Source organism: Larimichthys crocea, chromosome VII (genome assembly GCF_000972845.2).
Source record: "Larimichthys crocea isolate SSNF chromosome VII, L_crocea_2.0, whole genome shotgun sequence".
Taxonomy (NCBI): domain Eukaryota; kingdom Metazoa; phylum Chordata; class Actinopteri; family Sciaenidae; genus Larimichthys; species Larimichthys crocea.
In genome coordinates, this window is record NC_040017.1 from 11,850,379 (window position 1) to 11,867,516 (window position 17,138).

General features: G+C 40.3%; 1 protein-coding gene across 10 annotated transcripts in view; it reads right to left on the reverse strand.

The window, feature by feature from the left end:
• The window catches only part of kirrel3b (kirre like nephrin family adhesion molecule 3b), a 163,113-nt gene that overhangs the window by 53,787 nt on the left and 92,188 nt on the right, over positions 1-17,138 (reverse strand). For all 10 annotated transcript variants that reach the window (XM_027280488.1, XM_027280490.1, XM_010757104.3 and 7 more), the window contains 2 exons: positions 8,045-8,194; positions 3,064-3,213 (listed from right to left, as the gene is read on the reverse strand). In XM_027280488.1, coding sequence (XP_027136289.1) covers positions 3,064-3,213; positions 8,045-8,194 — 300 coding nt within the window. The remainder of the gene's footprint in view (positions 1-3,063; positions 3,214-8,044; positions 8,195-17,138) is intronic.

The following is a 17,138-nucleotide window of genomic DNA, read 5'->3' on the forward strand; positions in this document are numbered from 1 at the left end:
ATCTCTGCATTAATTGTGTCATTTTAATGCATTATTTTAAATTACAAGGATTTAGTATTAAAATAAAGCCACGGCTCTGCATTAACTAGAAATTATTCAGTGAGTCATAGGGAAAAACAAGGACAGAAAGTGAGTGAATGGATAGCAGAAGAAAAATAACATTAAAGACAGAGATTGATTTATTCAAATGTCAGCAATGACTCAATAAATGGCACTGCATTTCGATGACACGCTCCAGATTTTAAAAAAATAAAACAAATTTAAAGTAGTTTTTCAGCCAAAGACCTTAATCAAACAACAGTGATCTCTACTCCCTTTGTTCTAGTGGTCCCCAACCTGAGGTAGAAAGATTAGAGCAAAGGTCTGGAGCAGTGCCAACTTGCTGCAAGGGATATAATTAGCCTCAGGGGTCTTTTTTGGACCTGAAACCCTCCGTTCTCTTCCTTCATGACTAATTCACAAGACCTTGAATCTCCTTTGGCATCTGAGGATAAGCCTGCGAGCCATGCAAACGCTGGTTGAGTTCACCATGCATTTTGTTCCCCAAGCTTTTTGATATAGGAACTTCATTATTGTTTCTAAATGTTGATGTGTTCAGCATTTTTTTTTTTTTTTTGCTTAAATGTCATCGCCCTTGCACTTGATATATTGGCTGAAATGAATACAAGTAAAGCAAAAGCTGTTGCTACTTATTACACATTGTCTTGTATATGGGCAGGTCAGGAAAAGTCTGAAAAGGAACTCCTCGATTTTTCCGAGGACAGATTTTGCAAATCATTAAGCACACAGTGCCGCATCTGTTTTTTTGGCATAGATAAAAGTCTTTCTCTATGTGTTAGTAAATATTTATGTTATGTTACTTCCAAGCCTATCAAAGTCAAGAGGAGAGAAGTTCCTCTGATACGGCACATGGAGGAGTTTGGGCTGATACTGAGTTATGAAAGATGGAGGGGGGAGTTATAGATTTATTCTGCTGTCAGCTCAGAAAAGGGAGGCTGTGTGTCTGTGTGTGTGCACACTGGTGGATGAGCATGTGGGTCTGTGTGTGTGTGTAAGGATATTGTGTATATACGTATGTATTTGTGTGTGTGTGTGTGTGTGTGTGTGTGTGTGTGTGTGCATGCATAGGTGTGTGGGGCCGTAGCTGTCTTCCAAGTCGATAGACACACTCTGTCACCACTGGCAAGTAATTGACAGCTTGGAGTTTGCAGTGACACAGGCCTTGCATATATTTCCTCCATTACCTTGTGTGTATGTCAGCCTGGAGTTTTCCCTGGCAGTGCATTCAGGAGTCAGCTAGCTCAGCAAGGGATTAAACAAACACCTTCTATTCAGGCTTATGGGGAGGAATGATAAACTTTCTACCCTCAAACAGCCAAATAGGTAATAAAGGCTTCCCTTTTCTCATTGCTGATCAGTTCTGTAAATACAGTAGGGTGAGCTACTGCACTCTGCTGTACATCGCTTGCAATCAAGAGCATTTGCAAATTATATGTTTATTTATTTTAATTACCTAGTGTAATATTTGCCAAATCAAGAAAGCAGTGTCGAAGGAAGTAAAACAAAAACCAACAACAAGAATTATTTGCATCTACTGTTAGCAGTTTCGCCCTAATATACCAAGAAAGCTAAAACTGCTTGTGAATATTATTCTAAAATGTAAAATGTCTTAAACTGAGCACAGATAAATGGCCATGAATTGGTAAAATCCATTGCCGATGACCTTGCTACACTGTAAGGACATGCATCTTGAATTAAGACTATTCTTTCTCTCCTTGACGCTGTGATCGAGGCAGAGCAAGCAAGCAATTCAGAGCAGCTAAACTTTTAAAGTCTTGAATAAGTAGAGAAACAAGGACAGTGGTAGAAAGTATGAAAGTGCAGTTGCAACAGACATTTTTAGCTCTCTGTTGAAGTATCCATAATTATTCACTCATATCCATTTGCAGGGGGCTCGGCAGCCAGAGAAACGTTATGCCGCAATTTGTCTTCCCCTCTCTCTTTTTCTCCTGCTGCCTTCTACCCTACAAATCGTTAGTTTCACTTTTCATTAGGCTGGATCAATAAGGCGGATCAGTCGCTCGTGGCGAGGATACTGCATGGCAGACACCGCTCTTTTGCCCCTTCTGCCCTGTCATTGACTCTCGCTTTCTTTCTACCAATCCTCCAAGTAAGCAAGACTGTGGGTCTACCCACAGCGGGAAGCTTGAAGTGCCCAAGAAAGAGACGTGAGCCAACTATTGTACCATTTGCTACTCAGTAAGTCAGAAATGGCAACGCTGAATGATAACCCAATAAAGTTTAATTATGAACCAGGAACCTCTCAAGCTTACAGTAATAATGAAAATGGAGGCTGCATGCAGGGGAAAGAAATTAGAGTGCAAACGTAGGGGTCTGTAAAGTTTGATCATATTGACACTGCCTGCCAAATAGATAACATTAGCATTGATTTAATTCCTTTCTGATGACTTTAATACAAAATATTGAATACAAACGTGCATTGCTCTCAGGATTACATTATTGTGTTTTGAGCATGTGAATACCTGTGTTTCTGTGTGTTGTATATATGCTTATATTTTCTGTGCAACTGGAAGCTGAACAAGCATGCACACTGTATACTTTTATTGCTGTAAAGCACCAATTTGGTTAGAGCCCCTTGAGCTCTGGCAGTACTTCTGTCCAGTGTTTAGGCTCAAGAGTGTAGATATGCGTTGTGTATTTGGGATGATGCATATGAGCTATTCTACTTAAGAACACCTGCTTGTTAGGACTGTACCAAATAAAAGCAGAACACAGCTTATGCTGCGTTTGCAAGATCAAATCACACATGCATGTATGCGCGCACGCACACATAAAATACAGATAAGTTCTGTGACGTCAATGTGATTTTCACACCAATCTATCATGAAAAACAACTAAGTGTGAAAAGCCAGTGACGCCAGTGAAGCCTTTTTCATGAGTTGCTTTGCACCTCGGTGATTAGAGGTGTCTGGCTACTACAGTAGTGTTTTTTGGAGTGTGTGTGTGTGTGTGTATATGTTTGTGTGTTTAATAAGGACTTACCCAGCACAGTGAGACGGGCAGGACGGGACCTCATTGCAGCCTGGACAGCCTGGCACTCAAACACAGCGTCATCCATCAGCTCGACGCGCTGGATTCGCAGATGATGCTCTCCTGAACCGTGGTCGCCAATCACTGTGTAACGAGGATAGCCTGCAGCGCAAACACATTTGTTCTTTCAATCACCTTCAAAATGAAAACACTGCTCATTTGCCAAATGCGAGATGGAAAATTTGTCATCTTAAAGCTTGGCATAATGGTAACAACAAAAGCTAGATGTATACAGTAGGCTGATTATCAGGTTGATGGTTTTAATTGACAAATGAAGAAATGTTAAAACAATATTGGCTTGGGTGTAATTCAAACAGGAGCAGCGGACGAATATAATTATAGGTGAGTATAGTTTTTGATTGTTCATTTGCTAAATTTACTCATGCACTGTCAGGCAAAGGTTAAAACATGAATTGTATAAATGTTTTCATAGCACTCCTGGCAATGTTAATGAGTTGCTGTGGAGGTTGTAGATCCTGGAGAATGATGTTTTACTGCAACCGTAAACAGGAACAGAACGAATTTGAGTTGTTTCAGCATTGCTCTGTGATATGATTTATAGTTTAATAATGCAAGAAAGCAGAGCAATATCCAAGAGACCTGGGCATTTTACACAAGTCAAGCAAGATGGTTTTAAAGATATCGCCCTAACCGTTATCAAAATATGCATTGAGAGTGTGTTGTTGAGTGCCTCCTTCCACTGGGGCACATAAGCAGAGAGAAGAATGTGTTTCACTGAGAAGCTTTATGGGGTATGCTTCATGCTTTTGGAATTACTCATCTCTAAAGATCCCTTTTCTTTCTCTTTGACTCCATTTTTGTAATTATTGTAGATACAGTGTGTGGAATGAAATGAGAATAATCTGTTCATCAAATATGGACTCCAAAATGTGAAGAATTTCCAGTTAGGAATTGCTTTTTCTTCCAGTAATCCTTGACCAATGATAAAACTAGTGGATATGACTGAAGAATTTTACAGCCGAACAAGGCCAGACTTTTAACAAAGCCTCACTTTAACTATGATTAAAAAAAAATGGCACAATTTAAATTCACACAGTTGTCATTTCATTTTCCAAAAAAATCTATTAGTACCCATTCAACGGCTGCATCATTGCCAACAAATGTTGGGGAGTAAAACATTGATTCCTCAGTAACAGCTAGCCAGTGACTCATCTTCACTTCAGACATCCCAAACATGTCAGTCTTCCAATGTAAAAACTCTACACCATCCAGAAGGACCATAACAGAGTGGGCAGCCTTGTAAGAACTTTTAAGTCCTTGGATTTGTCTACTGACAAAAACCCATCATATCTTCAAAGTTCAATTACTGACTATTGCTTCATTGAATCCAGTTGCCTTTAATAGAGCACGAAGTGGGCCTCGTTTTATGCTGGTGGGGTGAGTTACAGCCGATTAAGCCGTCCTCCTACGTGTAGCCTTTAATCTTCCGCATCTACACAGTGGGAGGATGGAGGACAAAAGAATACCTAAACATAAACATAAGAGCTGGATGGCAAAATAAAGGCAGTCTAACTAAAAAAATAAGCAAAGATTGAAGCTGCATATGTTTTGTGGAAAAACCAGTGACACAGGTGACAAAATGTCGCTTTTCTTTGAATTTCTGATTACTTGCTATAATATGTCCTGTGCCGAGGGATCGCAGGACTTTGCTAAAAATGCTTGAAAACGTAATGGGGTTAATAGACACCTGATCACAAGTAAAAGCTTCCATTAATATTATTAATAACCATGAAAAAGAGCTTTAAGCTTGTTCACTCTCAGAATGATGCCTAAAATAGAGGACATACCATTATGTGCACAAGGTCACCCAGGGAATCATTTTGCTTCAATTTTATGTTCATTGATGAGATTCAAAGCAATAATGCCAATGCGGATCACAAGGGTAATGATCATTGCCCATTCTGAATGATGTGACCTTGAGTTGACTCCAGTTCCCGTCAGGAACGCATATTGCACCTACCCCCATGAAACAGAACGGACTTCAAATGAACTTTTGTTTTGCTTGTATTAATTGTGGCAAGGTATAAACCATGTAAATTTTCTGTTACACAAACGGATGATCTGGCCAATTACCTCATCTGTGCCTCTGGCAAACTAAGAATAATCTTGCTGTGTGAGGATATGGCTGTGTTCCAGTTTCATTTCTGTGCATTAGCTAGATCCAAAAGGAAAGTAATTTGCATTTGTGGTGGACAGTAAGTGATAAGAATTTTATAATCTAATTTCCAAAGAGCAGAAGCATACCGTAATGTGTTTTTGTCACCCTATAAGCACCTTGATCATGCATTTTGTCAATATGACAAAAATTGTAATGGCACACATGAAGACTGATCACCTCTGCACATGCGACATGTACATAAAGGGCCATTGATCTTAGATCTCAGCGAATTCCAAAGACACAATGTGTTACCTAAAGCAAACAATGTAAAATAGGCCCATTAAGGAGTAATGAATCCATCAGGGGGAAATGGATTTGTCTTGAGGCTGGATCAATGGTGTACGTGCATGTTTGTGTGCGCATACAAGTATACAGACACTCCGAGGCGTGGCCTAGTCATTTATAGCATTTACCTAGAACAGTGTGTCCACCAGGGGAAACAGGTTATAGTTGAAGATGTGAACAGGCGACCGGTGTTTAATTTGCTCTCGTGAGAGGCAAGAGTGACACATGCTTGGCAACTGCTCTCTTCCTTTGCCTCTCTTCTGAAGAGCTCATTCTCTCATATCCTCAGTGTATACAAACACATTTCTATCCATCTCCATTTTGTGTGCACCAGGAGAATTCACTTAGAGCTCCTTTGTCTGTCATCGCCATTATCATGCGTAGATACATTCTACATGCATGCATATTCATGACTTTGATTGGTATGTGAGTGGTTGTGGGGCTACTTTACTTTTCTTTAATTAGAGTGGAAAAGCATGACACAAAAGGGAATGAATAGGGAATTCAGGGACAGATAGGAATCATTGGCTTTTGTGCTGTGATTTCTTGCGCTGAATGGTGAAAGAGTTCTCTCGGTTTAATCACTGCTCCTGTGAATGGAAACAGGTCCCAGGCGGAGCGCAACGTTGCCGACGCAGCTTCTTTCTATGAATAGCCGAGCAGACCTATATTATTGAAATGCTCCATGCAACATTTGATTCGTCGCACTCGTATACAGCTGCCACTTTTCCCTTTCATTGTGTACATCTTGCAGTGGATGTACCATCACTCTTTTACTGCCACATGCATTGCTTGTTTATGTAGGCAGGAACGATAAAAAGGACAGCTGTGGAGCACTTTATTTTGAAAAAGTGTCATCCCTCCCAATAGAAGACACTCAGCCCCTGTCTGTATCATACTGTTGATTCTACCTATCTTCTTCAGGCAGGCAGCTATTCCCGATCACACAAAACCATGCATATTTTTCAAGCAGTTTAAAGATTACTCCAACTGTGCATACCGAATATACAGCCAAATAATAGGGACAAGAATGGTTGTTGGAGAAAGGCAAGGTTAGGATTACTGCATCTTGCCCATGACTGTTCACAACAATTCACAGATGTGGTGTTAAAGGTTGATCTATTATAGGCCTCTCTGTTTCCTCCATTCTATTCCTTCCTCTATGAAATAAGATTTCATCTTGATTGTTTTGTCTGGTTAAATCAATAAATATAGAAGAGGATAAAACAAACTCTACATCCCTCCTCCACTCTGACCCTAAATAAAATTGTGCACTCTCTTCTGCTCTCTCTCTCTCTCCTTCCCTCTCATTCGATCTCTGGAAAACATAAGTACTCTCTCTGTCTCCTCCAAAGGAGACTTGAAGAGTCTGACTGCAGGACCATTGTTTACTGCAACCCTTCAGCCTCCCCTGGGCCTGATAAGAACCTGAAGAGGGAATAGGGTGGCTTTACAGGGGCACTGTCAGCCGCTGAGGTTTAATTACAGACCACATCGGCGACAGGGAAGGCCTCTAAGTGTGTTTGCTAAAGGTCAGAAGGTAGAAGGCCCCCAATCTCAAGTGAAATACATATTTAATCGTTCCTGATCACAGGAGACTATTGCTGCAATTGAATATTTTGTGTGCCTTGAATTGCAATTACTTTCTTCGCAGTCACACAGAGATGGTGTGTGAGGCAAATTAGAGAGCTCTAAATAAAAACTCTGCCCTCATAGAGTAATGTATCCTGCTATGTACTCAGTGCTGGTGCACAGACTCAAATGGATCTCTGTTTTGGAAGAATTTAATGATCATTTCAGTAAATGATGCAGGCGTACTCTGCTTTTATGGATTTCCTCATCCAATAGCCCGGTGCTTCAAAAGGTTGTAAATGTTTATTTGGAGGAGTGATATGTTTCCTTGAAATTCATCAAAGTCATGAATATACATGGTGAAACAACAGGCTACTAAATGACAGCGCAGTAGTCACTTTTACTCCAAATTAAACAATTAAGGCAATTACACATGAGGTGCAGTGTAGAGGACGCCAGCTACTCTTCAAAAAGCCATTTAGCAGACTGAAGCACAAGAGGAAGACCGGTGCCACTATTGATTTCACATTTCATTCGGATGTTTGTGCTTCTCTGCCAAAAACAAAGTAATAGAGATTTAGGTCTGCATCCAACACTGAGACTGAAATTAATTTTGATTCTGTCCGCTCACATTGAATGATAGAATTATTGATGTTTCACATAACACTTGTAATGTAACACTTCTTTTGTAGCACACTATTATGTGCCCTCTGCTATCTGTCTGTGCAGTGATATATTTGGCACTGGGTAGGATGTTGACAAGTGGGAGCTTTAGATGACAAAAAGCAGCCATTTGAATATGACAGTTATATTAGAGGGTGTTAATTAATAGGGGAAACGGAGGGTGATGGAGAAATCCAGGGTGACACGCTCAAGGGGATAAATGTCGTTTGTTACCAGAGAGGTCTCTGCCAACTCCCAGCGCCAAGCCGTCTTTGATCCACAGGACAACACCATGGTAACCGGGTATAGTGCATGGTAATGTCACAGGCTGGCCCGCCACCACCACCAGGTCCTGTGGCTGCTGGGAAAACATGGCCTCTGCCCCTGAAGAGAAAAAAAAAAAAGAAGGGAAAGGTTAGATTTGACCTGTTTTTGATATAAAACAGAAGAGGAGGGCATTTGACATTCAAAGATAAAATATGGGAATATGTGTGGTTTTACAAACACCTGCTTTCAATGTTTCAAGTGCTGACTGAAGGGAAAATTAAGAGAAGCAAGCCGTATGCCCATTTCTACCAATTTCACTCAAACCTCTCGTCAAAGTAACATTGAAAGAACCTTAAAGGGTGATATACAAATGTGGCACATTCTTTTACAATTCATGATACGAGACAAGATACTGTACACGCATCAGAGATGTCAGCGCACACCACGACTCAAGCACAGGCTAAGAGACAGCCGTCACAGCTCAGCTTGGTTCATTTATGAAGGATGTCACCGTACAGATGGGCTGGGCTCATACACACGGCAGCAGATAACACGAGCTTGTCTGCCAACACTGCTCAAGTGGCATACATTAACTCGAGCTCACACCCATGTATTCCAACTGTGCAACTGCTATTAGCTGCACTCCTCTACGGCGTGTTCAGGCGGAAAGTGGTGTGCAGTGAACTCCATTAGAGGCAGAGGTTGTGTTAATGGGGTACGGTGGCTGTGGAGAGGGGGGTTAGTATTGTGGATCAGAGTGGAGGGTGCAGAGTGGTACTGATGTGTAGTTAGAAACACTGGCAGTCAGCCTACACACACACACACACACACACACACACACACACACACAGACAAAGAGACAAAGAGACAGTCTGATTTGGGAGCACAGACTGCAGCGAAGGTTTCAAAGTGTCGCTTCCTCTCTCACACTTTCCTCAGACAGTTTTGTTCACAACTGTTTCTTATTCTCAAACTTCCAAGTTCAATCGCTTGCATCAGAACGCCTACCTCTTCCGTGAACAACTTAATATCCTTCTTTCTCTTTCGTATGTGTCATAACACATGCACAGCCACAAATACAAACAGAAGCATGTACTCCTGTTGTGCTGAAATGGGCTCACGCACACATTATTTGAACTTAATCGTATGCAAATGAAAAGCCGACAGGAGGATAACATGTAGTGAATTACAATAATAAAGCAGCGCAAAGACAGCAAAGAACGGGAAAGCGTGTTTTCATCTTACAACATCTTGGTATCACATTGCAGTCATCTTCTGCAGTGTTTCAGACGCAGTGATTTTATATTCAAAGGAAATTACTTATCCTATTGCAGAGGAGGAAATTGATTCGCTTTGTTGTATGATTTCAAACCACATCAGAGAAAAAGATTGTTGTCATACAAGAAACTGATTTTTAATTTAGTTGGAAAATGCCATTAGAATCCCCACAAGTCATTTTTCAGCCTTGAATGGAATTCCACGTGATGGATAGCTTGTTAAAGATGTAAGCAGAAGTTTTCATATTGATTCATGCACTCTCTTCTCCGTGCACACTGTCACACAGTCAGAAATACACAACTGTGTGCATTGCCTCATTTTAATATAGATCTATTACTAAACCAACATCAGGAGAAAAAAAATAATGTGCTGTACCTCAAAGTGTATAATGGGCTCTTCATCATCCTGAAACTCAACAGCTTTCTCTGGCTAACCAGACCCTTGTATATTGTGGGTGATGCGGGCTAGATGAGACTTTATCTCGCCGTATGTGTTGCCCTTCAAACCCAGACAGCTTTGTTCAGCCCTGACTGTGTTCCCAAGTGAGGAGCTTATCTCAGCTGTAGCTACTCTGCTACCCGGTCAGCAGAGCGGCATCATATAGACAGCACTTCAACAGATCTTTTGGCATGTTCCGGAAAAAACAATGTAAACGCCAGAGAATCTTGTATCTGCTCGGTCCTGACTGATATTATCGAAGAGTTCAGCATGTGCTGTAATTGATTTAACATTGGAGGGATGTCTTTGTTGGCAGCACACATGCCTGCGTGACGCCCACCTATATCCTAACTCCTGTCCTTCTTCTCTGGATCCTCCCCTGTGAATCATGTGTCATCAAGTAAAGATAGAAGATAGAAAGATAGAATACCCTTCATGGTGCTCTCCGGGTGGAGCAGCATAGTATGAGCTTGATTAAAGCATCTGATCTCAGCTGTTTTATACTGTTATTGGTCGCTGTTGGTTTGTCTGCACGGTGACAGATTAACGCGTGCAATATGCAGTAGGACTTCATGCCAATTCTGTGTCACACTTTGCCCTGAAACTGTTGTAAACAAATATTTGTCTTCTCAAACAGCTCCCTCAAAAAATATTAATTAGCTGTGCTCAGCCGAATCGCGCCTCTCACACGAATGCACTCGTGTGCAGAATTACTTGTACTTGAGCTGCATGACTTAAAAGGGGCACTCCGCTGATTTTGAACATCAGATCAGTGTACTCGATGGGAAGTATTGCTTTGCAAAGACTGTTGCGTAACGCCTTCTGTGGCTCTGGAAGGAGCTTTCCAAGGTCTAAAAAATAACCCTGATGATGTAATCTGCTTGAGCTCAGGCACTTAAAATTCTTAACTAAAATGTGTTTCAAAGTGGAGGCCTGGAGGTTTATAAGACATTAAATGATGTAAAATTATGTGTATAGTAGTATCTGGATCTAAATGTTAGCCCCTGACCTTGTGGAAGTATAATATTATAAAAAATATCCCTTTTTAGGTCCAATGTGTCAGATTTATGGAGCTCTATTTACAGATCATGGCAGGAATTTAATGTACTATTGTTATATGGTTATATCTGCATATGCTCTGAGTCGTCTTACGTGGAGTTCGTCATGTTAAAACTGCCATTTTTTCTGCAGTAGTCCTATACGTACTAACTGAACACTGACTAGGGTGTTTTGCAGAGATTGTGAAGCAAGGGGGGCGGGTTTCAATCTGAAACTACACACATGCCCTTAAATCCTATACACTGGTCCTTTAAAGACCCTCTGGTCCTTTAAAGACAGCAAAAATCATGGCTGCTACAAGCAGCAAGGTCGCTGCACAGCCACAACCACCAGCCAATTAGAATTCAGATTGAGCACACCAAGACTGTTCTTCAAGAAGGGAGGGCTGCCAGCGAAGAATGCATGGTTCAATGCTGCCAAAGTTTCTATCCTTGAATGTGATTTTAGATGTGCCTGTTTTGAACATCACTTAAAGCCAGGTTCTACCTCTGTATTATACTAAACAAGTATTCTATGAGCGCATTTCCACAAAACTTTGTACTCTGCTGCCATTCCAAGACTGATGTCCTAGCAGGGCCATTTAAATACACCGGTGATGGAAAGAATCAAAGACTTAACAGACACCGGCTTGTTCTTGTCACTTGAGCAGTTAAAAAGTGACCTCCTTGATTCAATTTAAAGCCTGGCTGAGTCTTGCAACAAATGTGTCTTCATGGGGACACAGCAGTAGAGAAAGAAATGAGGTGATGTGTTTGAGAGGGCTGGGGCTTACATCAAGGTGGCTACATTCATTCATCCATCCCCTCTGTGCTGAATAAATCTCTGTCACATCTGCCAGATTTATCCTTCACTGTGCATCGTGGGGTTGGCAAAAGACGGGCCGCTCCCTAATCTACCTCTTCTTTATTCTCTGCCAGGCACGACAACAGTGTTAAAGGCACACCCTTCACTTATTTGCAAAAAATATTTTCAGAAATAAAATGCACAATTAAGAATAAAGTACGTCACTTTAGACTTTACCACTGACATTAATAGGAGAGGAGGTGGGTGACTGTGTATTCAGATGCCTACCGAGCTGGAGATCCACATTAATAACGCTTTATTAAGCATCTTAATGGGATTTACTACAGAGCTTGGTAAAACATAAAAATAATAAAATTAAAAAACAAAACAAAAAAACACTCTAGACAATTTTCTGTGAGACAAATAGGCATTGACTTTAGGGGTTAGGTTCTGTAAATGTGTGGGCGCAGAGTAGAAAACAGACACCTTTTGGCTGTCGCTAGAGACATCAGACAGGCCTGTGGGTTTCCTCACTTAGCAACAGCCAAAGTATGTACTATGAATAGAACCTGAAAAATGTTAACTACTTTGACTCTTTACTTTATGATTTCAGATTTACTGAATCATGCACTGTACTTGTTTTATAAGAATGTAACCATCTAATATCTCACAGTCACACTACAGCTATATGAGCACATATGAAGTCCATTCGTTATATAGACAAGTGCATTTCAAACATGGCCAAAGTGCAACTGCATCCTCAAAGGAAAGAAGGGGTTCCTCGCACAACCCACAAAGCCCACATCTTCCAGCATGAGGTTACAATGCACATACAGTGAACTTAACACACACTTCTGGTGGTTCAGACTTTACATGGCAGTCATTTTTAAACTCAATCTGTCAGCAAAGCTCAGGTTATTACACAGAAATAAAGGATTTCAAAGCTTGCGCTGTAATTATCCACATTCAAACACATGAAGAACGGCTTTCCTCATTTCCATAGCCACATATTTTCTTTAAATCATTTTTATATTCCAGTAAGTAACTGACTATAGTGAATCCCCTTGAAAATGTGTCTGCATTACTCCTGACTGGATATGTCCATGTGCATCAAATCATTGAATGCCCTGCGTTTAAGAAAGGTGAGACTAGAGATGTTTGATAAAGACTGTCCAGTTATTTCAAATGGTGGAAACAAAAGCAGGTAGTTAAGACTAAGCCATAATTATAATGTGGACCGGCACTTTGCTTTGCCTAATGTTGTCATTTCACTTCAAATAATTTGTTTACCATTGGACAGCTTCTGCATTTCCACACACTCCAGCACTATTTTCCCCTCAGTGCTAACTGCCCCCAATTTCATCGCTCTTTGCCAATCAGGCCTGGAAATTACCGTTACGGACACACATCCAGCCCACTTCAGAGAAATAATCAGCATGCTTTCTGTGTGGCATGTGGCCACACAGCTCCAAAGCTTAGTCCGGGATCATTATCAAAAACTATTACCCCTCTGGCCTGGGTATTTTATACCAGCAATTTAGAAGCACAGGAAGCGTTCAGGATATGGATGAGTGGGTGGGTTAGTTACGTGTTAGTTATGTGTTGTAGTTTGGTAGCCAGTGACCACAGTTTCTTTTTTCATGACATCGGTGCTGTTAGTTTTCAGTGGTATATAAATAGAAGAATCAGTGAGGGGGACTGAGGTTTATTCTTATCATCATCTAATCCACTGGTAGCGTTGCCATAGGTGACAGGTGCTAGGTGCTGAATTTAGAAACTAAATGAAAATATTGTCATATATACTACTGCAACGACCATCAGGACGTAAGTGAAATAAAAAATATGCACCCCACAGGAACCAGAAAAGTACATTTTCTATGAGCAGACTTTCTTCTTTTCTCTAGCTGATCCACAGCTCTGTAGAATATTATTTAATGCTTGTAAAACACTCCTGTGGTGTCTTTAATTCTGGCCTGTAGTTCTATATAAACAAAATCTCCTGCAATGCAGATCTAAATCTCTATCTCTCACAAATGAAACTTGCCTCTTGCGATGCACACCCTCCCCATCTCAACAGACCTCCTACTCCTCTGAGGCAGCGATGCACATTCTTTCCCTTCGTCACCAGACACTGATTAGTCATCAGCACACAGGTCCTGCAAACGTTCTCCGACTCTCACCATCGGTCTAATAGCAGTGGTGGAATGTAACCAAGTACATTTACTCAAGTACTATACTTATGTACAAATGTGAGGTACTTAGAGCTTATTATACTTGAGTGTTTCCATTTAATGCACTTCATGCTGTCATTTGTACTGACACTGCATTTGTCTGACAGCTTTTCATACTCATCCTGTCCAATGAAAACCATGTATCTCCAGATGTGGTAATTTTGAATGTTTTTAATAAACCAAAGGAAGTGTTCCTTTATGAGATGAGAAAACTTAAGCTGAATAAACTATTTAATAGCCCTCTTGGATTAGCTGGAAATTCCATTGTCACTCAAAATGGGGTTTGTTTTTCTGAGTTCATAAAGTTGACTGACTCTCAGAGGGAAGAGATGCTTCAAACTTATGAATTTATAGAATATGGTGCATTGCTGTATATTAAACTAGCCAACAGTGTATGAAGTAGTTCAATCTTAAACATCTACAACAGTAAAATGCACCATACACATAAATGCAGTACTAATATCTATCCATAAACATTAAAGATTATTTCACAGCACAATGAATAATTTTACTTGTAATACTTATATACATTTTGTTGGTAACATTTTTGTACTTTTATTTGAAGTTTGCGCAGGATTTAGTAAAGTATCTCAATACTTCATCCACCACTGCTAACAGCCTTGATCTGTGCACTTTAATTATCTGCAGCATAATCATTAAGTTGACAATGTCAGTGAAGCATGCTGTTGAGAAATTCATTAATCCATCTTAGTGGATAGAAGCCACAAAATAATTACTTCTATCTTGCTTGTGTTTATATATCTATATTTGTTAAAGTCTATTTCACAATGGTGATAAATGCATTCTGTAAAACATCTGAAAAAGTATTTTGACAAATTTGCAAAAAAAAAAGAAAAAAGAAAAAAGAAGAATCAGGGGCAATTTCAGAGGTGTTAAAACATTACTACAAATGTGCGACAGAAACATGGCAAGGCAATTAGACTGTTGCTTTGTTGATATTTTAGACTTTGAACTTATTAAACTTATAAATTGATTTTTTTTTAATTCTTTAAATAACACATGTTCAGTACACAGTACATAAAGACACGTGACTCATAGAGCCAGCGCATTTCATACACACGTTATAACACACTAATTCCAATGTTAAGTCTAGAAATGTGCAGGCAGACTTATCTTAGCTCACCTTGATGTAATAAACTCCTCTGAATGCTATGTGGTATTCTTTGCAATAATTGGAATTTCTTTTCTAGTCAGATGCTGGAATTTTAGACATTTTGAAACCTGCTTTCACCAAGGTTTCAACACAAAATGCAATGCAATGTTTCTTGGAGCAGCTTTTGTTGTTCTTTTTGGGCTACTTCATTAATACAAAAATGTAATCCCAGGCAATGTTACCAATAATGAATATTTCATAAATCTCTATCAAGCCCATTAGAGGAGGCATGCATTCCTATCAATCTGTCTTCTTCATCAGAATGTTCAAGGCCCCCCACCCCCACTCCCCGCCTGTCCACTTCTAAAACAAACACTGTGTGCAGACTGATAATATGCCAAGCCTATCTTTGCTGTGATGGCTGCCATTATGAGTAAAATTTGTCTGTGGGAATGTAAATTCATGATGCAGGGAAGATAAACATCAGTGCTGCCGGAAGATGTTGTATTTATGCCCTCTCTCACACTGTGCATTAGTGGAGCATGACAGTTGCCAAGGCATAATCAAGACGGATCGCCTCTGATGATGACTTCTAAAAATTACAAATGGCAACAGCGGGAAGGCCTTGCAGGCACTTGCTTTATCATCAGCTACACGGCCAGAAGAAGTGGGATTTCATGGACATCAAAAACTAGTGTATCAGGGGCCACAAACGGTTTATTAAATCTCTCTGGGCTCCATCTTTTCTGGCATACAGTCGGGTCCAAGGGTCATCAAGGCATCATGAGCCGTGGAATGGATTCTTACCCTCCTCCACAATCCTGAGCAGTAAACAAATGAATCTGTTTTAACATCTCATATGATGGATAAAGAGAGAAACTACTTCAATGAAATGGAAAGGTCTTCAAGGTTGCCAGCCTCTAAGCAGTGCAAACAGTTTGAAATCGAAACAATACACACAAAGTAGTCTACTTACTGGACATATGTATGCTTTGTTCTGGAAACACAAGATCTAGTCTGACCACTGATTGTAATTACTGTTATAAAGCAGCAACTCCTGTGGGTTGGTTTCCAAGGTAACTACAGTTCAAAGAGAACGGTTCAAATATTCTAGTTAGCATAAATGCGACTGAACACCACATAACCCTCCTCCCCTGGCTGGTATTGATTAAAAAAAAAAGTGTGGGGGAAATGGAGCGACTCGCTTTGCGAACTGCACTACTTTTTTAGCGTCCACGTTTGCATAATGGGAAGCAGGGACATAAAAGAGATGCAAATTAAGGTGGGAGATGGAGAGGAGAAGAAGTTTGGGAGTTCAGATGGGGCTTGATTGAATAGGAAGGGTCCCTTCTGTTTCTCTGCTCCATCATTACATCCTCTCTTTGTCAACTTTCACCACTTCATCGCCTCCTGCCTCTTCAGAGCTCTCTGTCACTGGAGTATTCATTTAAATGTTTGTTTGCAGAGCTCAAGGCCAGGCCTTGTTATTGTCTCTTTGCTGACACACGAACACTTGAGTGTTTACTGAGTCTAGGGATGTCAAGACAACTTGATGATTTGCAAAGGGAATATTATGTTTGTTCAGGGGAGGGACCTTGAAGGGTGTTAAAAGTGAGCCTACATTGGGATTGATCATGTTCATTAAGGAATGATGAGCATTTGAAACAGACTCAGGTGGCTGATTTGATGGATGCGGTGTAGAGAGGGCCTTAGTCCAATAGGGCATATCATATATTTTGAGGGAGAGTCCCATTTTTCTATTACATGATATGTCACAAGCACAGAAAGCCACATTAAGCTGCCTTTTGTCCAGCCATAGCTCATATTTTGTAGGGCTGACAAGATAAAAGTGTACCTTGACTTTCAAGACTTGGAGCATTTTTTTGTCTCTGTGAGTGAGATTAAATCAAGAGATAGATCAAAGCCCTTGGAAAATAAAGCCAAATGGGATGTATTTGTGTGTCAGGAAGGTTTAAAAAAGGTGTCCAATTCAGACAAAGTTTTTAACAAGTTGCTAACAAGTTTTTATGCTTTAAAGACATCTGTGGCAGTAATTCAGATTAGATTTGTAGCCATTTGGGATAAAAAAAAAAAAAACCTTTCTGATTAATGTGCAGTACATATTTGATCAATTCTCTTAATTGTTTATTCTAAATAG